This window comes from Acanthochromis polyacanthus, chromosome 1, assembly GCF_021347895.1.
Source record: "Acanthochromis polyacanthus isolate Apoly-LR-REF ecotype Palm Island chromosome 1, KAUST_Apoly_ChrSc, whole genome shotgun sequence".
Taxonomy (NCBI): domain Eukaryota; kingdom Metazoa; phylum Chordata; class Actinopteri; family Pomacentridae; genus Acanthochromis; species Acanthochromis polyacanthus.
In genome coordinates, this window is record NC_067113.1 from 35,202,233 (window position 1) to 35,221,797 (window position 19,565).

The following is a 19,565-nucleotide window of genomic DNA, read 5'->3' on the forward strand; positions in this document are numbered from 1 at the left end:
AGTGTAAAAATTCCCATTTTCAGTCCAGATATCCCAGAAAGACGCCTTCAGATTCACTTTAAGAATAATCCTTCAGTTGTTTGGTTTAAAAAATGTCAGAAAACGGTGAAAAATGTCAAATGTTTCGGCCAAAGATCTTCAGTTTTGTGTCACAGAGGAGGAAAGAAACCAGAAAATATTCACATTAAAGAAGCTGAAATCACAGAATTTAAACTGTTTTATGACAAAATCAACAAAAGTGATCAATTCTTATCAAAACAGTTGGAAATTAATAACTGATTATTGGTTGCAGCTCTAATTACCTCTAGATTCATTGATTTTAGTCACTGCAGTTTGACCTGAAGCTGATTTTTGAGCTGCAGTGATCAATCAGTTAATCAATAAGCTGATCAGAAAAAAAAATCCTGAGAATCGATTCATCTCATCTGACATTTTTTACATATATTTTCTAATAAATTTCTGTTTTTCTATGAGCTGAATTTAGACTGTGAAATCTTCAGCTGATCTGTTTCTGACAGTAATTGATTATTTATTGATCGATTGATATAGAAAAGCTCCTCGGAGATCACAGTTATTGATCTCTTTGTTGTGGTGTTTTTATTTTTTATCGAAATATTCATTTATTGGCAGCTGAGAACAGAATCAGACTCAACTTTCTGATCTGATAGAACCAATAATCAGCTACACTGATCAATAGATAAATTGATCTTCAGAATCAATGACTGATTCCAGCTGGTTTCCGCTTCATTAGATGGATTTGAGTGTTTTTCTGACAGTAAACTTCACATTTTGGGGTTCGAACACTAAACATCTGAGCTCATCGTGTTTCACAGATTATTGGCAGTAAAACTGATCGATCAACAAACTAATCAATAAACTGATTGATAGTGAACTGTCTGCAGTGTGATGTCATCAGCTTCATGGAGCTGATTGGTTGAAACTGATCACTGAACTTTTGTTTGATGTGATTTACAGCAGAAATAGTTTATTGATTGATTGATTTTTAAACTGACAGCAGCTTCACTTTCAGCTGCATCACAGTGACCTGAACAGTGACTTCACTCAGACACACAAAATCATCTGGATAGTTTAATTTTAGGGCGTTTTAATGAAGAAACGTTCAATCGATCAACAGATCAATTAATCTGATGATCAATAAATCATCTGAGCTCTCACTGTAAACTCCACATTTATAGTTTTAGTTTATTGAGAGATTCAAGAGTTTTGCAGTAGCAACCATCAACTGATCAGAATTAAATCAGCTGATCGATTGCTGATCAAAGTGATTGATCAGCTGTTCAATCTGCAGATCAGTCGATAGAAACGCTTAGTTCTGGTTCCACATTAGAACCCAGAACTTCTTTATACCGTCTGCTGGTTCTGTTGGTTCTTTGGTTGTTTTTTCTTTCTCTGGCGTTGTATTGATCCTGATCAATATATGTGATTTATCTTTAATAATCGATTGATCAGTGTTTGAAACCCGTTGTTGCTCAGCAGTAAAAATGTGTCGAATATAAAATGACTGATCAATATCAGAATAGTTCCTCTGTACTCCATCGATCAGCTGCTAATCGGTTCCTGAGTTATTGATTAGGCTGGTGATCAGACATCTGATTATTGATCATTAAATCAGCTGATGGATCAATATGTAGCGTGATCATGTGTTTATACATGTTTACAGATTGGACGCTGCTGAGATCCTGAACTAATCAAAGCTTTTTATTGATCGATGATGCGTTCGATGACCGTGGAACATCGTATTGATCCGCCCGTCGGGTCAACGTCACACCTGTCGTCTTACCTGTGGAGTCTGAGTGACATCACACCTGGAGACAGGAAGTAAAGAGTCTGAAGATCTGAGGTCACAATCCTGAAACACGATCGATCACCACGACGTCACACCTAAAGATCAGCTGTTATCGACTAATCAATGATCAATTCATCAATAATTAAAACCCCAAACAGCGTTAATAAAATAAAAAAAGCTACAAATTAAAGTTATAAGTTTGAATATTAAGATTAAAACACAAAGTATTATTGAAACAAATACAAATTTACTTCATTTAAATATTAAAACAATCTAACATTATATTAATGTTTCAGACCAAACGGTATTAATTACATAAATGTATCTAATTAAATCATTAGTTATATAAATTTATCTGACTAATTAAAACATTAATATGTAAATTAATTTACATATTAATGTTAGAACCTCTCAATACAATCTGACTAATTTAAATATTTGAGACAATAGACAATTATTAATTAGGTAAATTAACATGTTTGAATATATATCATACAAATTACTAATTTAAATAATAACTGTAGCTCCTACATCTTAAGATATGCAAATTAGCTACACAATTTAAATATTCATGTTAAGACCCTACAATATTACATAAAACATGAATAAATATGACAATTTTATTCACGACATACATTTTGTTTGAATAATGTAAATATTGGGGCCCTACAATACTACAGAAAACACTAATTAACCAGAGTAACTTAAATAATATGGTAGAAACCCTACAATATTGTATAAATGTGCTTGATTATTTAAATAGTGAGTTGAGGACCCTACAATCTGTTTAATTCTATCCATTTATTTGACTAATTTAAACACTGAGGTTAGGACCCCACATTGTCACCCAAATCACTGGACTAATTCAAATATTAACGTTCAGATCCAACAGTCACGAATTACTTCATTTAAATATTAATGTTACAACCCTGCAATACTGTCAGATACATAAATATACCCAACAAATTCAAATGTTAAGTTAGAACCCTACAATCTTTTTACTTATGCAGCTTTAAACTTTACTTCTAAAGCTGCTGCTCTGTTCTTTTACCTGTAGAACACCTACAAAGCTCTGAGTAGTCGACAATAATCAGTAATTAAATTATTGGTTTGCTGCATCAGTTAAACAGAATTAAAACCACACTGGATAATTTCTTCTTTTCCTTTCAGCTTTTCCCTTCAGGGGTCGCCACAGTGAATCAATTGCCTCCATCTAACCCTGTCTGCTGCATCCTCTTCTCTCACACCAACTACCTTCATGTCCTCTTTAACCACATCCATAAACCTCCTCTTTGGTCTTCCTCTAGGCCTCCTGCCTGGCAGTGGGAAACTCAGCATCCTTCTACCAATATATTCACTCTCTCTCCTCTGGACATGTCTGAACCATCTCAGTCTGGCCTCTCTGACTTTATCTCCAAAGCCTCTAACATGTGCTGTCCCTCTGATGGACTCACTCCTGATCCTATCCATCCTGGTCACTCCCAAAGAGAACCTCAGCATCTTCAGTTCTGCTACCTCCAGCTCTGCCTCCTGTCTTTTCCTCAGGGACACTGTCTCCAGACCAAACAACATGGCTGGTCTCACCACAGTTTTGTAAACCTTTCCTTTCATTTAGCTGAAACTCTTCTATCACACATCACACCTGACACTTTTCTCCAGCCGTTCCAGCCTGCCTGTACACGCTTCTTCACCTCTTTTCCACACTCTCCATTGCTCTGGACTGTTGACCCTAAGTACTTAAAATCCTCCACCTTCTTGATCTCTTCTCCCTGTAACCTCACTCTTCCACTTGGGTCCCTCTCATTCACACACAGATACTCCGTCTTGCTGCGGCTAACCTTCATTCCTCTCCTTTCCAGGGCAAACCTCCACTCCTCTAGCTTCTCCTCCACCTGTTCCCTGCTCTCACTACAGATCACAATGTCATCTGCAAACATCACAGTCCATGGAGACTCCTGTCTAACCTCGTCTGTCATCCTGTCCATCACCATAGCAAACAAGAAGGGGCTCAGAGCTGATCCCTGATGTACTCCCACCTCCACCTTGAACTCCTCTGTTACTCCTACAGCACACCTCACCACTGTCTTACAGCCCTCATACATGTCCTGCACCACTCTAACATACTTCTCTGCCACTCCAGACTTCCTCAAACAAAACCACAGTTCCTCTCTGGGCACCCTGTCAGAAGCTTTCTCCAGATCTACAAAGACACAATGCAGCTCCTTCTGACCTTCTCTGTACTTCTCTATCAACATCCTCAAAGCAAATATTGCATCTGTTGTACTCTTTCTTGGCATGAAACCATACTGCTGCTCACAGATGTTCACCTCTGCCCTTAGTCTAGCTTCAACTACTCTTTCCCATAGCTTCATCGTGTGGCTCATCAGCTTTATTCCTCTGTAGTTGCCACATCTCTGCACATCTCCCTTGTTCTTAAAGATGGGCACCAGCACACTTCTCCTCCATTCCTCGGGCATCTTCTCACTATCTTAAGATCCTGTTGAACAACCCAGTCAGAAACTCTACTGCTACCTCTCCGAGACACTTCCATACCTCCACAGGTATATCATCAGGACCAAGTGCCTTTCCACTCTTCATCCTCTTCAATGCCTCCTCACTTCATCCTTACTAATCTTTGCTACTTCCTGGTCCACAACAGTCACCTCTTCTGCTCTTTGTTCTCTGTACTGCAGTAAAAAATACTGAATGTACTTCAATTGTAAACAGTAGAAGTACTCTGCAGTAACCCCCCCCCCCCCCACAAGTGGATTTATTGATCAGCTGAAACATTTATTACGCAGAATCCCACAGCAAAATAAAACTAAGACATTTAAAACGATTTAAATAAACAGATTAAAATTATGAAGTCGTGTGTTAATATAGAAATCATTATTATGAAATTACATAAAAAATGCAGATTTTTTTGAGAAGCATAAAAATAATAAGGCAAACAAAAATAAACCATATTGTTAATAGTTTGACCGATGAGTCACATTTTATTGGAAGATTATACTTGTTTTCAAGAATTTTCTGTCCCATTATTTTTTTGAAAAACTGAAAAAAATTCTGTCATTTTTGCTGCAAATTTCTGTACACCAGAACCCCAACTGCATCATCAGACATTTTACTATAATCACAAAACTGCAGGTCTGAATTTTACACTTATTACTGTAATACTCATCATTTCAATGAGGCACTGAATCCTAAAAATAATAAAAATAAAGCATAAATGACTGTTCAAAAGTCTAAATTGTAAGATAATTTTCTGCTGTGCTGCTCTGTAACAAGTATCAGTTTGTTCTACATGTAAAAATCTGTAAAAAAAAAAACTAAAAAAAAACTCAAAGTGTGCAAGAAAATCCCCCCGAGAGGATTTATTGATAGTTTAGAAGCTAATTTCAAATGGTGACAGCAAAAAAAGAAGAAAAGCTTCTGAATATTACTTTTAAAAACCACATTAGATCAGTTAAACACAATAATTATTGAATCTTACTAAGACTGGTTTTAAAAATACAAAAAACACAAAAAAATAAAATAGTCAAAATGCTTTAAAAATATTTTAACTGCATGATTTAACACAGATTTTTTACTTAATTTATGTTTTAATCTCTAATTGTCAGAAATGGGCTTCAGATTAATTACATTTTATTAACATTTAATAATCAGATCTAATGCAATGTGTAGAAAATAAAGTGATTCTGATTCTGAAAAGGAAGAAACGAAGCAAATTGTCAGTGAACTGTCACGATCAATAAATGTATTGATCATCAGAGCTGAACACTTTAATTTTCTAAAATCGATCCTATTTTCACCCTGAACTATGACTGACAGGTGAACAGACACTCAGGTGGTTCAATCAGGAGTAAATTGTCCATCAGCCACCATCTGCTGGATCTAATCAATAACTATTGATCGACTGGTGGATGTGTGACAGTAAACACACACACTACGGAGGCTTGTGTTATATCTGACCTGATGGAGACACTTCAGGTGTGTTTACCTGCAGAAGACGGACTGACAGCGTGGCACATGATCACACACACACTTCCTATAAAATAAGCTTAAAATGCACTACTTTGGCTACGAGTTAAGTCCCGCACACAGCACGATCCGATTGGTGGACTGGCAACATGCCAGGACTAACAGCCAATCAACACCCAAGGATAAATATTGATCAGTTCTCTTGAAGTTAAACATGTAAAGTGTTTAAAAAAATTCCACCTGAGCAGTGAAACTAATCATTTTAAGTCCTGACGTGTTGCCGTTTGCCTTTTTCTGAACTTCAACACTAATATTTAGATTTTTACTGCAAATATACATCAGTTCTAAACATCAACTATTAATTTTTTTGATTACTAATAATCGATATTGGTATCGGCCTTGAAAAAACACATCGGTCGACCCTCACACACACACACACACACTCACACACACTGAAGTGCCGCATCGTCTACAACGCATGCGCATCAATCCTCGCCCCCGTGAAACGCTCATGAGCGCGCCGGCTGGATTCAAACAAAGCGTTAATAAACCGCAGCATCGTGTTGACCTCAGTGGGTCCAGATGTTTACTGTGACATTTAACGGCTGTTTATCCGCCCTGTCGGCCCGGTTCCAGTTCGGACCGACTGCTGGGTCAATAAATGAATTCCCTATAAAGTAACCCCACTACCAAACAGCGGCGGAGCCTGTTTCCCCTCCTTCCTTCCCCGTAGCGGCTCCGACATCATCGCCCTTCGGTCCGGCAGAAACAACATGGCGCCGGCCGAACGTTTCACCTAAAACCGGCCGATAAATACGGACCGTGTTTGGTTTAAATTCCCCGGTACCGACGTTTAACGTAATCGCTATTATCAGCCCGAGTCCCCGCTTTGAGTGCTTCCGCATTTCTGTCGGGTTTGACGGTTGAATTTCAGCCTCGGAGGTAGAACCGATCCAGCAGCCTGTTCGGTGTCCGGAACCGGGTCGTCTGATTCATGCAGGTGGCTCCGGTTGACTTCCAGCACATGAAAGCGAACATGCGGAGCAGCAGCAGCCGATGGGATGCAGAGGATCGTCCGGTGTGTCCCCTGGTGTGTCCTCCGGTGTCTCCGGGTTTGAACCAGGTGGCGGTGGTAAGATGGCGGCGGAGGCTGCGCAGTGCGGCGCGAGGAGGAGGGCGGTGACGTGACTGTGGAGGCTCCGCGTGCTGCTGCTTCCACCGTTATTACACAGCCATCGTTTGAACGGGGAAAAACCAACGGAAACACCGACGGATTCACGTCGCTCCGCCCGAACAGTCGATGATTCGGAGCGGCCAGAAGGTAATCCGGTACTGCAGCGCGGCGGAGGTTTGGTTCGGAGGGTCGAAGTGTTGATGGCAGCCATCCCGGCTCTGGGTCAGGCCTGCTGCTAGCTAGCTGCTGCTCAGGCAGAACCACAGTAAGACTATTTACCCACAGTCCGGTTATTTGAGGGCAAAATGAACAAACACTGAGGACCATTGAAGGTTAATGCACATAGTTAGCTAGCTGTAATTTAACCAGGTCAGGGTGAACAGCCGCTAGTTAGAATGTTAGCTTCACTGCTACTGAAAACAGCAGAAATGTGCTTTAATTATGTTACCTTGGATTAAGCTCTCGACAGAACAAAGGGCAGACACAAACTGACTAGATAAGGTTCGTTCACTAGTTAAATACCTGAGTTTCACAAGGTCGTGTTTTAAAGCCGCTGGTTAGCAGGTTAGCATCATTACTACTGAAAACAACAGTAATGTAGTTTAATTATGTTACTGTGGATTCAGATCAATGACAGACCAAAGGGCAGACATTCTACCAAGCAGGAAAACTTCATTTACTGGTTCAATACCTGGGTTTGAGAACCCAGTATCACCACTTCTGATTAAAAGCCGCTGATTAGCAGGTTAGCACCATTACTACTGAAAACAACTGAAATGTGATTCAGCTCAGTGAGAGAACAAAGGGCAGACACACTACTGACAAGTTAAGGTTCATTTACTGAGTTAACTAGCTGCAGTTTGACCAGGTCAGATCAGTAGCTGCTGGTTAGCGGCTTACCATTATTATTACTATGGAACGTTAAATGAGTACCATTCTGACTGAATGGACGAACTCTGGATGGTTTGGTTAGTTATGGTGATCTGGTTGTTAACTGGTCCTTCACCCCCAACAGTTGATTAACAAAAGATGTTGGTAGTTAGCAGATGTTAAACTGTTAAAGTAGCAGCAGGCAAGTTGTGACTTTAGCTTCTTAAAGTTCAGCTTTCTGCCCTGAAACTGATGTAAATGTTCAGTAAATGTGATGTTATTCAGTGTTTTTATTAAGAAGCTAATCTCATGTTGAGACTCAAAACCCACAACTGTGTCTCAACACTTCTGGTCTGTTTACTTTCTTTTTTTTTTCTCACCAGAATGTTAATAGCCTGTTTTTTTTAACAGAACAATGTTTGTGATAACATGAAGCCTTTGGAATAGGTTTAGATGAATTCACAGATGATGCTGAGTAAAACACAGTTTTACATCTTTTTGAAGTGAACTCCTAAATATCACCAGATTGGTCTTAAAAAGTCTTAAACGTAACTGTCCTGAACCTGCAGAGACCTGGTCAGCTTTTAGAGTTCAGTAGTTCTGTGTTCTGGTGGATTCTTTGGTCGATCTGCTCTCATCAGCCTCTAAGAAACATCAGCAGGATTAATCCACTATTTTTGTCAGCAGCAGGAACAGATGATCTGTGAACACCTCCACGTTTTCACAAGTTTGAACTGGTCCAACATGAAGATGGATTTATTTGACGTTTCATGAATGTTTACTCCAAACCTGAGGCTCAAAATCACTCAAACTAATGCCAATAGACAAAAAGCAGCAACAGAAAGAGACAGACAACTATTAAAACACACAAAATAACCAGAAAGAGAGACAAAACTAAATACACAGAGATGCAAAATGAACACAGTCGAATGAAAGTGACGCTAATTTAATGCAAACAGAATTACAACTACTTCTTAGACGCACAAAAGAACACCTAGATGCAAAATGAGCAAAAAATGAACAGAAAGAGATGAAATCTAAAACCGATAGAAAACAAGAGCAGATGGACACAAAACAGTAGCAAAGACACATGATTTTACTAAATTTAGCAGATGCCAAGTGTCCTAGACCAGAAATAGACACAAACTGAGCACAGCGAGACAAAAACTACAATAATGCATCCCAAAAGATATGATTTCCTGTGCTCAGTTTAAGAGTGAAAGCTTTGAAAGAGGCAGCACATCTGTACAATATATTATTTTATTAAGTGAGTGAACATCAACTTCGTATTAACCAGTCATTCATCAAGTTTTTGTGTTAATATTTGTGACATAGAACAATGAAATGAATGATCACAGAAGCAAAGCAGGCACTAATATGTACGTCACAGAAATACCGGAGTTACAAAACAACACATCGGTCATGTCAGTGTATTTCTGCTTTCCATATTGGACCAGTAATGATGGAGTGTGAGCCGTAAAGAAAGAAGCTGTTGGAACCAGTTTGTATGTGGCTTTGTAGAGCTACAAAAACAAGGAAACCAATTTTACAATGCAAACTGGCGCTGGGGTTTGCATTACGAACAAGTCAGATATAGTTACAGCCTTTTACATACCACAATTTTTGTCACAGAAGCGTTATGTTTGCACAAATCAGGTCAAATGGACCCGTTACAGCTGTCGCGGTCCATGTTGCTGCAAGGTGTAGTTGCATTTCTACCTCCGAATCACCTGCAAGAATACTACATTACCCATGAACCTTTGCTCCAGTGGAGAAGTTGTAACCAAACGCTACAGTTTATACTGAAAAACTGATCTAAGCCGCCAGTTGTTTTTAGGGTTTCCAACTCTCATCACCCTTATCAGATACCCTGAAATTTTATGCTCAGTGACTAAATGTTTTTGGAGTTGTAAATCCATTCATCCATTCTCTATACACCGCTTAATCCTCAGTAGGGTCGCGGGGGTGCTGGAGCCTATCCCAGCTGACTCGGGCGAAGGCAGGGGACACCCTGGACAGGTCACCAGTCTGTCGCAGGGTTAGGAGTCGTAAATGTCTACGTTAAATATTTAACGTACACAATCAGCTTGCTATCATAAAACCAGGTACCTTGCTGTCAAACGTTTGGACTAATACTTGAACCAGAGAGTTTTGCTTGATCCAAGTTATGTACTGTTAATGACTTCAACTTTTTCCAATTTAGGAACCTGCAGGTCTTTTTTTAGATGGGCAAGTTCGTGTTCCAACTGCAGGAACCGTTCTTGTAGGTCCTCTTTCAGGACGGAATAAGCCTCCAAGATAGCTCTACTGAGCCACCATGATGCGATCTGGAGTGTGGGCTCAACGCTGCTTGGCTAAACTCTGAAAGCACGACTAGCAACACTTAGACTACAGGTGGTTCTTTTGGCAAGGAGACTGGATTCTCTGGGTTTAGCTAGCAGCAGGCACCATGACAAAGACTTCAGTCAAGAGAGCTCTGTCTGCTCTGACAATGTCCTAGTAGCTGAGAGTGTAACAGTATCAAGGTTATGTGCCTGTGGTGTTATAGATTAACCGACTATTAATTAGTAATCCTGCTGACTATCGTCTAAGAAAATGGTTTAAAATTTGCGTCTCTAGTTTGGGCACCTTCAAAGTTCGGGTTGTGGTCAACGCGGTGAAATCTTACACTGAAATAGAAACAGAAAGGCTAAGAGGACCGCTCAGGGGCTGTTCTAGTCAATGTTCAAGACACTTCCAGGGTTCTCATCAGGATTTTTTTACAGTGTAACGGCAGGTCCTCCCGTACGCGCACACGCAATAGCCTTCATTAAATCTTGCGAGCGGCCGGCCCAGATGTCAGCCAATGAGCGTCACGCAGATGCTCCAAATACTCGTGATTTAGGTCACTATTCACCATACATGGCATCACGGAAACAACCGAGACATACTAATTGTAACCCCGAGATTGGGAGCGACTCTTAATTTTAGACAGGAACGGGTCAATTGACAGGAAAGTACGGCTGAGGGGGGGAGACATAAATTAACCTAGATAGGCACCCAGTCGATAAAAACAAACGCACATGCCGTTATCTGTCAAAATAACAGCGTAGCGGCCCAAATCACAGCGTAATCTTTTAAACTGACAGCGTAACAGCCTGTTACGACAGCGTAACGACCCATTACGCTGAAATGCCCTGGCGAGAACCCTGACCTCATGCCAAGTTCCTGTGGTGTAAGGATGTCATAGTTATTTTTAGGAAGTTGTCTGTGTAGGTTCTCATTCATCCAGGTTATGGTTATCCATAGTAGTTTATATCAATCCACTGGACTTTAAGAACGTTCCTTGAAGACGTTTCACCTCTCATCCAAGAGGCTTCTTCAGTTCTGGTGGTGGTTGGTGTTGCCTCAGCTTTTAAACCTCTGTGAGGTGTGTCCAGGGCTATTATTCCAACGACCAATACCAAAACTCATCTGACTACTCAACGACCATTGTTGAGTATCGGTGGGGGTCGTTGAAATGCATAGATGTCACTGACCCCTCGCGTGCTAATGGTGGTCATTAGCATGAGTCTGCTGAGTAGTTCTTTTGGATTATTTTTAGGAACAAGACAGCTCCTCACATTTCACATCTCTGTAGAATGGCTCTGTTATCTGGAGCTTCCTGTGGTTCTATATTGGACAACAGTGACAGAAACCATTTAATGCAGATTTACAACTTGCATGACACTAGCAGAATCTGTTTGGACAGCATGTGCACCTCGTAGCGGTTAGTGACACTTGATGTTCTTGTTTTTCAGGACGCTGTCTTGAGCAGATGTACAAACAGCAGGATCCTCCAGGAACCTGTTCATGGCTCCTAAGAAGCAGAATAAAGTCATGGTGTCCCATCAGGAAGGGGCATCCAGACCTGCTCTGGCCCCTGCAGCTGAACGTCCACCTGCACGCTCTGCTGCTCCGAGACCGGGGAAGGCGAGTGAAGGCCGAGTGGATCAAAACAGCCACGTGACCAGCGAGGAGGCAGATTTCAGGGGTAAACGCAACATGTCGCCATCCAGGGAGGCTGTCAGGAGGACAGGCGGACTGAAACCTCCTCAGTCAGAGAACCTGGCGCCTGACAGCATGTGTAGAGGTGTCCGAGTGACGTTGGACAACAACAGCATGTGGAACGAGTTCTACAGATGCAGGACAGAGATGATTCTGACTAAACAAGGCAGCAGGATGTTCCCCTACTGCCGCTTTCGTATATCCGGGCTGCAGCCGAGTAAAAAGTACACTCTGATAATGGACATCCAGCCGTTGGACAACAGCTGTTACAAGTGGACAGGTAACAGCTGGCAGGTTGCTGGAAAAGCCGAGAGTCATATAAAGAGCCAACCGTTTGCTCATCCAGAGTCCCCGGCGGTGGGTGAACACTGGATGCAAAGTCCGGTGTCCTTTTACAGACTGAAACTCACCAACAATAGCTTGGACCAGGAGGGGAACACTATCCTGCATCCGATGCACCGCTACTTACCGCGGCTGCACGTGGTGCAGACGGACAGAGCTGCTAAAGACGTAAAACTGAACGGTCCTAGTGTTCTCACCTTTACTTTCTCCCAGACTGAGTTCATGGCAGTCACTGCCTACCAGAACACTCGCTTTACTCAGCTTAAAGTCGACTACAACCCGTTTGCTAAAGGCCTGAAGGAGGATGGGTGCAGTTCACAGAGCCTGAAGCTGAAAGCAAACTCTGGCAAAGAAAAAGAGGAAGGCACTCCAACCATTCAGCAGCATCCTGTGAAGAAGAGCTTGAAGTCGTTGCTGGCAAACCACAAACCCAGAAGCTCAAATACAGCAGTCTCAAAACCTTCAGATGTTCAGAAAAACTCTACTACAAGCAAAGATTTGTCAGCTGCCAAAGCCCCTGGGGAAACCTCTTGGTAAGAAGTCTACTTTACAGTGAAAAAGGCGTCGTCAGTTTGTATTAAATGTCAGGTTTGAAAAGAGTACACAGCCACGTTTCTTCCAGTGTCTCCAAAATGTTCAACTCTAAGGACTGATGTTGGGAACAGTGTAAAGAACTAAAGGGTCCCTCAGTTTGGTATCTGTGTTTCCACCACATAAGTACAGAATTTCTTCTTGATTGGTTGCTTTGGGGTGGTGAATGGGTATGTTGTCTTTTTTTGGTCATTGTGTTTCTCTTTGTCACTGTTACATCAAGTATCTAGTATTTGTCCCTGTTTTAGAGCGCTCACAGTTAGTGTCACAGTTAAAGTTATTGATCCGACACAGTAGTGGAAACAAAAAGTCTGAGAAGACCAACTAGGGTCCTGTGTCTGTTAATGCCTCATTTCACCTGCATTGAGTTCTTGAAGTGAAAAGGTACCCATTCAGAGTACAAGCCCTGCCCTGAAAGTTCCTGAACCTTCAGGAAGTTCAGTATCCCTGAGCAAGGAATTTCTGGGGATAGACTTTTCTTGGGCTTTTACTGAGAATCTGGTTCCTGGTGGAACCACAGATCCAAAAGTTATTCTTACTCCCTGGCAAAAGTTCCTGCAGTTGAAAGGTTGTTCAAGAACAAAGACCAATCTTCTGAAGAATGTCCACAAGCATATTTAGAAGACATGTTCGGCATCTGCCTAGCAGCTACTTGGGCTCTTCAGCAAAGAAGGAGCTGCCTTGCAATCTGATAGCATTTCCTCTCTAAGGCTACGTTTATACGAGGACCATCTTAACAGAAAACGCAAAAGTGGCGTCTTGTCATTTCACGTTTAGACGAGCGGTTTTGAAGGAAATCTGCGTATATACGGTGACTCTATAGTGTGTGGAATTCGATTGGATGTGCATGCCAGGCAGCTGGGTGGCGCTGTGATAAAACTCCGCCATGTCTACGCGCATGCGTACTATCTCCCTTTTTGGATCTCCGCCACGGTAAATGTTCATGAATGGAATCTGTACAGATTCTGTACGTTTGTTGGTACGACTCCTGTAGTGTACACAGAGCTGCCAAGAGTTGCTTGAAGGTACGAAGGATGGAAATAATCGCACATCTTTGTTTACTGCCTTGTACCGGCCAGCAAACCAAAGCACCGGAGCACGTATGTGACGTAATCGCGTACGCGACGTGGTCCGATCTCGGCAAAGTTTTGCGTTTTGCTGTTTAGACGGAAACGTAACGGTGTAGAGTTTTCAACTTTTCCACTCTGGAGGCCGGTTTCAAATTTTTGCGTTTTTATACCCCCAAAACGCCGTCCTCGTATAAATGATAGGGTGTTTTGTTGAAATATTTTGACGTTTTTACCTGCAAGCGTCCTCGTGTAAACGGCCCCTAAAGCTGCTTCTGCAGGTTTTCTGCCCCATCAGACCAATCAGAGCAGACCATGGGCCCTTATAATGAACTGGGTAAAATATTCCAACCCTAATTACCACCAAAAATCCCCAGAACCTTCACTTCCAGGAATGAATATCTGGGAATCTACAAGGAAATAAAAGATTCCCTCTACCCTTTGTCGTATGGTTTCTACTACTGTAAAGTCCTGAAAAGATTGTCAGTTTATGTGAGACACAAGAGTAAGCATGATTTTAATATTGTCACCTCATGAAGTCCAGGTAAGTTCATGAAGATTCCTCTGCACATGTCTCTTCAGGAGTGCACATGCTCATCAGTAGAATGCATGTATGGAATATATAGATTCAACCCACTAGACGTTTGCAACAGAATCCTCCAAGAAGACTGCAAAAGTTGTAAAATAGCAACAAGTACGCAACCATGGATGTCTACAAGTATCCACCATCAAGGAAATCAAGACTTATCTGTGTTAGAGACTGACAGTTTTTTTGGACTTGATGGTCCGAAAGCTCAAGGATCAAAAACTAAATAAACTTGTTTGCCACTGCAGGTTTTGACAAATGGCTGTTGTAAAATGCTGGAAAACGGTGGTCGCTTCCGCTACTGTCATTTTATGTTGGCCAGCACAGAACAATATGGGGGTATCGGTCACCATAGGCCACCATGACCAATACTTCTGGTTGGTTGATAGCCTTTAGCCAGAGCAGCATTTCTTCATACGAGTGCTGCACTTTGTAACAATCGATTATTGAAAACTGTTTTAAAATTTGCATCTCTGCTTTGCTGTGATTGACTACTGTGGGTAGGAAGTTAACATATCACAGTTTTGACTCGCAGTATATAAATGGCACGATCATTAACACTCTGTTGTGTCCTATTGTTTGGTTTCCCCCAGCAGCAGTGGCTCGCGTCCGAATCAGAAGCTAATCTCTGAACTGATTCGTGAGGCCCACGTTTCCCTGCAGAGGTGCAACCTGGAACAGCTGGGCATCAATCACAGCGGCTCTCTTAAAGTAGGGCAAACCGACACTAAGAACATTACCATGAAAGGCAAAGGACAGAAGGTTCCTCAAAGGGGTGATATTTCAGTCAAAGAACCAACAGGGAAAAGTGAAACCATTGTAAGAAAGAGGAATGTTACTGAGAAAACACATCATTTGAATTCAGTAAGTTGTAAGGACAATGCCCGGACAGACTGTTCTGTTGCCGATGCTTCAGAAGGGTCCTCCAAAGACCGCCAAAGTATTCCAGACACTCCATCAGAGCAGACTGCAAAGCCGGACAAACGGCCAGCTCGGTTGCCTCTGCCAGCACTCGCTCTGTTTTTGAAGCAGCATTCAACAAAATCTAAAAAGACTATGAGTAAACCGGACTCTTCTCCCCCAGCACCCCCCTCTGAACCTTTGTCAGAATCACCGAGTTCTGCTGCAGACTCTTCAAGGCTGCCTGATAAACACACCACAAATGCAATCGACCCCTTGAAGGATCTCGGCGGCGATATCACTAAACCCAGTGTCCAAGCCTCTAGTGGAGAGTTTCATCCAGATAAAGTGGTTTTGAATGTTTATCAGCCTTCCAGTCTGTCATCTCCAGATGCTGCTGCTTCAGGTCCAGTGGGACCAAGAACTGATGATCAATCAACTTCGTTTTCTGAAAGTCCAGGCCCAGAGCTGACAGTCCCCAATGGTACAGTGTTACCCAGCTCAGGACAGCCATTTTCTACCCTCGGGGAATCGACATTCACCCTCCCCTCAACACTTGCTACCTCATCTGCACTTCCCTTTTTGTCTCCGCCCCTGGACACAGTGTTATCTGTCTCAAACTCACCACAAACACCACCTGAGTCTTCAACACTACCTTCAGACTCCCCCACCTTGAAGTCGGAGTCTTTTCTTCCTGACCCAGAGTGTTCATCTTTTGGCTTTGAGCCTTTGTCCCTTGCGAGTTCTCCAGAACCTTTACCTCCCCTGCCGGACTCGATAGCTTTAGAACTCAATGCAACAGCTTCTGAAGCAGCTTGTACAGCAGAACATCCAGAAGACTCACCACCAAGCAAAGGCTCATCTGTGTTTAAATGGCATACAGTGTTACCTATGCCTGAACCATATTTAGATGCTCCCTTCACAACATTTCAGCCCACATCAGAGACTATTCCTTTAGAGCATGTTACGCCACCTTTGTTGCCTTCAGAAACTCCCTCGCACCCTGAACCACAGAGTCTGAACACATCCACACCTCCGCCGGATCGCCCTCCATCATTTCAAGAGAATGAACAATCGCTGCCTTTTCCTGCAGAGCTGTCCCCGCTTGCCCTTCAGTTGCCATTGTCTCCGACCTTCTCTTCATTAGACGGAGGAGGACTGTCACCCACGCCTTCCATCACTGACCTTGTGCACTTTTTCTCCACCGATGATGACCTCGGGATGGGGGTTGAGTTTCCAAATACAGATGCAGTGGCTGTTCCCTGCTTGCCTCCACCTGCAGTAGAAGCACAGGAGCCTTCACCACAGGTGCAGCCGGTTCCGGTCAACAAACCCTACAAGTGCAAGAAGTACCGGCGGCGAAAGCAGCCCAGAATCAATCTGAATCAGATGACAGATGACACCGCCTACAGGAGTATGCGACCTAACCTGGAGGAGGTGGAGGAACAGTTGTTTGTCTCATTCACATCAAAGGTAAAACAAAGTTTATTCTGCAAGGATTCATACACGTCATTATCTTTGTTTTTAAATAAAGCTTGATGATAATGTCATAATTCATACAAACATGTGACCCCCCTGTATTTGTGTTAGGTGCATTAAACTATGAAGATCAACCCACTTAGATTCCCTCAGCAACTTATTTGCATGAAATAATTTGATTTCTACTTTACACAATGAGGCGCAGGGAGTGTAGGTCTGATGCCTTGCGAAAGTTTCGTTAAACGTCTTAACTAGCCATCGTTGAACTAAATTGAGAACCGATTCAGCAGCTTGTTTCTTACCCCAAAATATTTTTCGCTGAACTGTTTTCGTAATAAAAGAGAAAGTTTGCGACCGAACCGCTATGTCAGACGCTTCTACCGGACTGAAGCGAAAGTCCTGTCACATGACCACCAACTGTCCCCCAAGTAACATGTCCTCCAAGTGGGCAATATTCAGATGCGACACATTTCCACACGAGAAAAAAACGCCCCTGTAGGCACGTACCATGAATGTCGCAGTCAAAGCTGTTGGATCCGACACCACAAGAGAAATAGGAAGACTGAAAAGGCTAAATAGTAGGCCATCTCCATAAAAACCACCTCATGTCTGTCCCGAGTTTCTGCAGTGTGAAGTTGACTTGTTACTACAAACCACAAGCACCTCAATCTGTTTGCGATCGTCGGTTTTTAGAAATGTCAACCCTGCAGAAAGCACCGCTGAAGCAGTCAGAGAAATTTGGCGCTGGAGGCTCTGCCCTGAATCTTTCTTAGATTCCCTCTTAACAAGTTTTGGTTCCTCTGCGAGGTCCGACACCTTGTGACACTTTTGTTAAAAATCTAAACTAGCAGTCGCTGAACTCAAACGAGGACAGATTCAGCAACTGAACAGCTTGTTTCTCCCCTCAAATGCTTTTAAGAATACTTTTCACAGAACTATTTTTGTAATAAAAGAGTAAGTTTGCGACCGAGCCGCCATGTTGGTCCGGTGCTTCTACTGGACTGAAGCTAAAGCACTGTCATGTGACCACCTAGTGCCCCGCAAGTAACACAGCGCCCAAGTGGGCGATATTTAGATGCAGCGCTAGAAGAGCTGAGGTCCTCACAAGGTTCCTGTTCCCCGGTCAAAGTTCTTGACATGGGAAATGGCTAAAACTTGCCGGGTGTTTGTATTTTTCAATAAGCTGCCCTCCAGTTCAGGAACTTGCAAGTTGTTTTGGGGCAACCATTAACCTTTGGTAGGTCCTGACTGCAGGAACTGCCCTGAAGAACCTTTTTAAAGGCCATTTTCAGAAGAAAAAACTAGTACCTACACTGGGGCAGGAGAGGATAGCACTATTTTGTTAAGTCCTCTTAATGTTCTTGTCCAGCAGCAGTCTTCTCCCTTCTTACATCACCATGAACAGTTTAACATTAGCCACATATTCTAGCATAACAAACCTTTATTTTCTTCATAGAATTGGAGTTACAGCTAATAACTACTAATTTAATCTAAAGTACTGTCACAGTCCGAGCTATTGGGTCTTACACTAATTGAAATAAAAAGGCTGAAAGGTCCAGTTAGAATTGATAACATCCCCGTAAACGGCACCTCTGGGCCACTTTGAGTTCCTGCAGTGTAAAGCTGCCTATTGCTACCTCTAGCTAGAAGCAAAAGGCTAAACTTCAGCTTTATTTAGGTGTAACATCCCTTCACAAACACAGAAAGACAAGGGAGGTACGAGGGTTTATAGTCTGCTGACAGACTGACTTCATGTCCTCACAGAAAGCTGTAATGTGAGTATAAAGAAGGCAGAGTGTAACACCAGACAGACCTAGTGCTAAATTAGATTTATAGTGAAGGTGTGGTTTGTGTTGGAGGGCCACGTTTAGTCCACGGGCCACTATTTGGGGCACCACAGGTGTTGTAGCCTCAGTAACGCGTACAGGTGTGATTTTATCTGACAAACAACAAAACTCGTGTTTCAGGAGGCTCTCAAACTCCACATCACGGATTCATCTGACGGGTCTCAGACGACACCTGAAGTTCAACAAGCCGCCGACGAACCCGAGAAAGGTAATGACTTTATTACGTGTTGTTAAAGTCTCCCATCCATTTACTGTACATGAGCCAGACTAGAAGCTAGTCTCGAGTGGTTGTAAATGTTTATTTTTTTCTGACGTCAGTTTATCAGTTTTTAATGCGTTATTGGCCAAACTCTGCTTTCAGCTCTGACGTTTGAACCTTCAGAGGGTCTGGACAATACGATCGACGCCTTCGAGAAGAATCTGTTGAATGACCTGAAGCTGATGAGGCACAGGCAGGTGATCCACCCGGTGCTTCAGGAAGGTACGTATCACCCACTAGAAGCTGGCTGGACTGTAGCCGTTCAGTCCGAGCTAACCCTCCCTGCTTGTATTTCTTGTTCAGTTGGCCTGAAGATGACGCTGCTGGACCCGACTCTGGCCATCGACCTGCAGTACCTGGGGGTCCGTCTGCCCATCCCGCCTGCAGGAGTCAGTCTGGAGCCGCTGACCCAGGAGCTGCAGTCCAGTCAAGGTGAGGTCCTCATGTTCTGATGGATCTGTCAGAAACATCTGAAGAGCAGCTTGCAGGTTCAGTGAATCAATCTGTAAAAAAAAAATGAAGCAGAATTTAGGTGTTGAGTATGACCTTCCTAAACATTTAGAGTTTTAAACCTGCTCCCAAAACCAGTCAGACTCTGTCCACTTAAACAGTTAGAAACATGGATCCTAACAGTAA

At 42.6% G+C, this 19,565-nt stretch overlaps 1 protein-coding gene across 6 annotated transcripts in view; it reads left to right on the forward strand.

Moving 5' to 3' along the window:
- Window positions 1-6,510: 6,510 nt before the first annotated feature.
- The window catches only part of mgaa (MAX dimerization protein MGA a), a 39,760-nt gene continuing 26,705 nt past the window's right edge, over window positions 6,511-19,565 (forward strand). For 2 of the 6 annotated variants that reach the window (XM_051947419.1, XM_051947435.1), the window contains exons 1-6: window positions 6,511-7,109; window positions 11,612-12,733; window positions 15,038-16,817; window positions 18,791-18,878; window positions 19,032-19,151; window positions 19,233-19,361. In XM_051947419.1, coding sequence (XP_051803379.1) covers window positions 11,664-12,733; window positions 15,038-16,817; window positions 18,791-18,878; window positions 19,032-19,151; window positions 19,233-19,361 — 3,187 coding nt within the window. In that variant the 5' untranslated portion in view covers window positions 6,511-7,109; window positions 11,612-11,663. Of the gene's footprint in view, window positions 7,228-11,611; window positions 12,734-15,037; window positions 16,818-18,790; window positions 18,879-19,031; window positions 19,152-19,232; window positions 19,362-19,565 lie in introns of all 6 variants that reach the window. The other 4 variants (XM_051947428.1, XM_051947431.1, XM_051947423.1 and 1 more) reach the window with 3 other exon arrangements.